Source organism: Galeopterus variegatus, unplaced genomic scaffold (assembly GCF_000696425.1).
Source record: "Galeopterus variegatus unplaced genomic scaffold, G_variegatus-3.0.2 Scaffold420, whole genome shotgun sequence".
NCBI lineage: Eukaryota > Metazoa > Chordata > Mammalia > Dermoptera > Cynocephalidae > Galeopterus > Galeopterus variegatus.
The window spans coordinates 534,890-540,889 of NW_007726531.1; the positions used below are offsets into that span (position 1 = coordinate 534,890).

Genomic DNA, 6,000 nt, shown 5'->3' on the forward strand with positions numbered 1-6,000 from the left:
TCAGGGGTTAAGATCCCCTTACCGGCCAGCTTTAAAAAGGAAAAAAAAAATACATTTCCTTTTTTCATTTAAAAATGTATTAATTTTATAATCAGAAAAAAGTGGTTAATGTTAAAATTACAAACATTTTTTCTGTGCCTTTTTTTTCTCGACCGCAGACATTGCTAAGCCCAGCTTGTAGCATGTCTTCTTGCTTGATGCTTCTTTATTCATTTTTAATTTTAATTTGGATTTTCAATGTTCTAATCACTGTTCATCACGTTACAGAGATGCAGCCCTAGGATGTTAATCCCTCACTGACACCTTTTAGTCTTGTCCATAAGTGACATTTATTCCAGCCAGAAGCAATCAGTTAACAAGCATTTCCCAAATATGAGACTTCTAAAACACATCCCAGAAAAATAGAAAGGATATTCTGCATCCCAATTCTCAACCTTTTCATTTAACAAAACCCAACAGGGCAACTGTAATGAACACTGCAGAGAACACTGATAAATCAACTCCTAAATCATTAATTCTGTAGAAAAACTCTTTCAAAATCGTAGAAAAACTCTTCCAAAATCCTTTTTTTTTTTCTCCAAAAAGATGACCAGTAAGGGGATCTTAACCCTTGACCTGGTGTTGTCAGCACCACACTCTCCCAAGCCAGCAAACCAGCCTTCCCTATATAGGGATCCGAACCCATGGCCTTGGTGTTATCAGCACCATAATCCCCCAGGTGAGCCACGGGCTGGCCACCTCTTTCAAAATCCTTAGGCAAGATTAACTTTTTCTTTCTTTGCTGGCTGGTGCAGAGATCAAACCCTGGATCTTGGTGTTATCAACACCACATGCAAATTTAACTTTTTCCTTTTTATTTTTACTAGCAATTTTCATACCAGAAGCCTGTAACATCAAAACAATAATTATTCTTAACACAGGAAAACAAATATTTTGGCAAGATGCAGAATGATAAAACTATACCTATTGCAGCTATTCCTCAAGCACAGAATAAGGGAAAGTACTTTCTCAGCTTTGTCATGTCCCCAAAAATCCAATTCAAGAGGCAAAACAAGCCAACATATAATTTTTTTGGTTAATCCGTTTTTTCCCTTTTCAAGACAGAGAAGAGTATGAGTTACCTCCTTGTTTGCCCAAGTCAGCAGTATCTGAAGAACTGCTAGATGGCAAGATTATCCACATGATTATCCACATGCATAACTGTATACACTTGACACAATTTAACATGCAAAAAAAAATCCAAAAGATTTTATTAGATTTGGTAAGTCCAGCTGTTTATATAATTCAGTCCTAAAAAGCATAAGCCACATTGACCGGGGTTAAAAATACTCAGGTTGGGCCAAGCCCGTGGCGCACTCGGGAGAGTGCGGCGCTGGGAGTGCAGCAGCACTCCCGCCGCGGGTTCGGATCCTATATAGGGATGACCGCCGGTGCGCTCACTGGCTGAGCGCAGTGCGGCCAGTCTCAAAAAGGACAAAAAGAAAATACTCAGGTTGGTTAAAGAGAATGTGAGGGCTGATCCTAATAAACATATGTGAAAGGAATATGACAGCAAGAAAAAAATATCATCAATCTGGCTCAGTGATGGGAAAAGACTGTGAACAGAAACATAGGACGGTACAACGATAACCTAATTCAGCTTCAAAACAATATTATTTACCTCCCAAGACTCAACTACAAACTACTTATGCAGACATTACTTTAAAGATAAATTTAAAAGAAATGTCTTTACCCACAACATTATCTAGGATGTAGAAAAAACTCTTTCAAAAAAAGCAACATGATGATGGACAACTTTGAAAAAAAATTAAACAATTATTACCCACTCTTAAAAGTTGCACCAGTGAGGTTCAAATCCAAGTCCTCCTGTCACCTATGTCAATAGACTAAACTTGGTTGCTCCCCGACTCCATCTAACTCCTGCACTGTAACCAGTGACAGAGAAGTGGTTGGGAAGCCAAAGTCAAACCTTGCAGTGTTCAAAACCTTCCCTAATTGGATACTACCCTAACACTTCTTCCTCTCAGTTCAGGAAGTTCCCAGTATCTGAATAAGTCCTGTTTCCCACCTAGCTCAGCCAAATAGATGTATCTGAGCCTATTCAATCCTTTAAATGTCACTTTAAGTGTCCTCTTTCTGTGAAGCTTTTTAATTCTTCCAATATACATACTTCCGGAATATATTAATCTCTCAATAAATGTTGATTAAATATTTGAGCACCCATTATGCACCAGGTGCTGGGGACACCAAGATATAATTCCTGTACTCAACAATCTCACAGTTAAGTAGAAGAGAAAACCTTAACATAGTAGACCATCCTAAATAATACAATAAAGATTTATACTGAGTGCTACAGTAGCAAAACCCCTCAAAAGGCAAGAAATTAATTCTGCTCCAGGTTATCAGAAATGGCTTAACAAGTGAAAACAGAGATGGACCATGAAGAACTAGAGTTCTCCAGGAAAATGTCATAAACGGAGTAGGAAGCTATGTAAATACTATGTGTATTTCTACTAAATATGTACCACCCTCTGACATACTCCACAGTGATGGACAAAAACAGTACTCAGATGTTAAAACTGAATGTTCAAATATTTCCTTCATGGCATCACTTAATTTACACTGATAGAAGAAATAATCCCAAATAAAATAGCAATTTTGGTCAATGAATTGCAATCGACCAAGGCTTTTAGCTGGGTTTTTAAAAATGCAGAAAAACTGCTCAAAACTTTGATTTTCCTCTCCAGGGGTATCTTATATTGAAGAGCCCAATAAACAAGTAATGAAAACTACAAAATGCCCCCAACTGAATAATCTATCCCTCAATGAACAAGAACAGCAACATCCTTATATTTTCTAATTATTTTGCAAAAGGTATGTTTAAGATAGTGAAATAAGACAAAAGAATAAGGTCTAAGAAGACTTCTGGGTTAAAGCAGCATTTAAATCCCAAATAACTCACAAGAACACTCATATTAAAGTCATTGCCAGGGCCAGCCTGTGGCTCACTTGGGAGAGTGTGGTGCTGATAACACCAAGGCCACGGGTTCGGATCCCTATATACGGATGGCCGGTTAGCTTACTTGGGAGAGTGGTGCTGACAACACCAGGTCAAGGGTTAAGATCCCCTTACCGGTCATCTTTAAAAAATAAAGTAATTGCCAATTCATTAGCATATTTTGTGAGTTGCAGAAGGATGGACTTCAGTTCCTCTGGGTGGACTAACTATTCAAAGCCATTCACATTCTAGTCCTAACCAACCTTTGCAGATTCATCTACTATCTCCCTCCTTGCACGGTCTTTTCCTTTCACAGCAGACTACTCAAACACACTGCCTTGTTACAAGACTCACTGCCTTGTTACAAGATGTTCTCCCAGGCTCAGATGTCCTCCCCTAATATAAAACTGATTGATCCTTTTAGCAGAGGGACACGTCACCTCCTCTGTGAAACAACACTTAGCATAAGTTAATCACTCCGTTACCCAGGTTCTTAGAACATGTTGCTTATACCTCTATTTAAGCATTCAGTTGGCCTCCTGAGAGCATGAAGATACCTACTCGTCTGTTTCTCCCATTAGACTGTAAAATCTGTGATGACCTTAGTCTGTTACCTCTTAGACTAATACCGAGCCACACTCCTAGAAAGGACATGAGAAATAAAAGTGACTCTTTCTCCTGGAAACCTCGTGTTCAGTGAAAATTTCGGATTCCAAGTCAGAAATCAAACAATGCGGTTCCAAATTCCCATGCCTCGTTTTTGAGAAGTGACCCCATTTTCCTGTCATATCTGGATACTCCACAATGGACTTCGGTCTATTCCCAACATTTCCCGAATTTTGTGTACTCTATCCCATAAAACAATCAACTAGTTTGAAAGCTTCGGCCACTAACGAATGTAATGTGCCTTTCCCTCTTCCACCTGCTCCTCCAATAACCAGTCTCCAAAGAGAAAGACCGGCCACTAACGAATGTAATGTGCCTTTCCCTCTTCCACCTGCGCCTCCAATAACCAGTCTCCAAAGAGAAAGACTAATGTTATACTAAAAGTGATTAAGGGAGGGGAAAAACTGCCAGACTTTATCACCAAATCATTTCGTGTAAGAAAAATAAGCAAGTAGCCTGAAGACACACTTACTACTCAGGTTTAGGAGTAACGGGCCTCGGTTTTACCAAACTCGACTTAGTACTGCCCGAAAAGCGGCTGCCGTATTTCAGTGCTTTTCTGATTCTCCTATACACAAACTATGCCGACAACAGCGCCGAAAGGCAAGGGAGACTTTCTTCCCACACCCGTTTCCCTGATCCCTTGCCCCGGAATACTCCCTAGCAAGCCGCTTAAACAAGGCTCTCTGGTCAGAGAAGAGAAGCAACTCTAAAGCAGCAGCACCCAGACACGAACAAAGCCCCTGTCAGGGGTGTACGAGTAGGACGCCATTACGCGGGGCAGTGGCCTGCGCCGCTGGCGCCGAGGCGTCGACCTAGGCCCAAAGCGCGGGCTCGGCCCTCTACAAAAGAAGCCACAGGAAGAGGGAGAAACCGAGAAAAATGTGTTTTAGCAGGCTGGCGGCACAAGAAGGAACGAAATAGAGAAAAACCACTTACCTTCGTGAGTCTTGGCGATCTTCGCCATTTTGTCCACTCGAACACACAGACGGAACTAGTGTTCCCAAGAGCTTCCGCTCGTCGCCGCTGCCACGGAGAAAAATAGCTCGGTCTGCTCTCTGCGCGTGCGCCACGCGGGGGCGCGCTCTGTCGGCTGACACGTGACTGTGCCGCCACCAAGATGGAACCGCCAGGTGCATTGTGGGTGTGGGAGGAGCCAGGGTTGGGCCCCAGGCTGCTTTAACGGTTACTGAGGAAAGCCCAGGGTGAGCCGTAATGCCCTTAAGAGAGTCGCTGCTCTGGAGCACAGTGCATTCCACGAGGGCGGTTTAGCATAGGCACTGTACGGAACACTGCGGTTTCAGGGCTGGAAGAGACAGACCTGCCATCGCCTTTCTCCAAATCTACGGGAAGGCATCTTGAGGCTCGAGAAAAGTTTGCTTAGCATGTCTCAGCTGTTGCAGTGCTTAGTTACGGAGACAGTCATAAGTCTCATCCTTCGCGCTGTAGTTCAAGGTCATTTTCCTTTTTTTTTTTAAATAATTGCCTGTCATTTGGGTAGGAGCCCAAACACTGTTGAACTTGACAAATAGTCACGTAAGGTAGGCAAGTTGTTGCTAATCCCATTTAAGAAATAAGAGAAAAGCTAGGGCGGAGGGATATATAAAATTGTGCAAGGTCACCCAGTTACTAAGTTGCACAGCAAGAATCTTGCCACCTTTTTTTTTTTTTTTTTTTTTTTTTTTACCGGTAAGGGGATCTTAACCCTTGACTTGGTGTTGTCAGCACCACGCTCACCCATTGAGCTAACTGGCCATCCCTATATGGGATCCGAACCTGTGGCCTTGGTGTTATCTGCACCACACTCTCCCGAGTGAGCCACGGGCCGCTCCATCTTGCCACCTTTTAAAAACCTTTTAATTTTATGGGTTCCTAGAAAACCGTGGTTAGCATTAACACTGATGAAATGCCTCTCTTAAATCCTAAACGTTATTCCTAAATCAGGAATTTTAGTAGATGGGAATACAGCAGTCTTTTCTTCCTAGACATCAATTATACTTATCACCTCGTACTGCCATGCTGTCTTAGACTTTGGGGTTGAAAAAAACAGAACTCAGAAGGGAAGTTGGGTCCGGGAAGCAACCTAGGAATAAAGGTAGGGATCAAGGTTAGAGCCATCGCAAAGAAATCAGTTTACCTCGCTGCGTGATAGACTTACAACTCAAATACTCAGTGTAAAGTTTAGTAACAAAAAGTAAGATTTTTATTAGCATCAGTAAAAGAATTTCATAGATTAAAAATTTCAATTGTTGGGCTGGCCCCGTGGCTCACTCAGGAGAGTGCGGCGCTGGTCGCGCTGAGGCCACGGGTTCGGATCCTATTTAGGGATGGCCAGT

At 42.1% G+C, this 6,000-nt stretch overlaps 1 protein-coding gene across 3 annotated transcripts in view; it reads right to left on the minus strand.

Annotated features, from left to right (window-relative positions):
• Nucleotides 1-4,749, minus strand: part of SF3B1 (splicing factor 3b, subunit 1, 155kDa) — a 40,400-nt gene extending 35,651 nt beyond the window's left edge. For 2 of the 3 annotated variants that reach the window (XM_008568525.1, XM_008568524.1), the window contains exon 1: nt 4,604-4,711. In XM_008568525.1, the coding sequence (XP_008566747.1) occupies nt 4,604-4,631 (28 nt within the window). In that variant the 5' untranslated portion in view covers nt 4,632-4,711. Of the gene's footprint in view, nt 1-4,603 lie in introns of all 3 variants that reach the window. The other variant, XM_008568522.1, reaches the window with a different exon arrangement.
• Between the last annotated feature and the right edge of the window lie 1,251 nt (nt 4,750-6,000).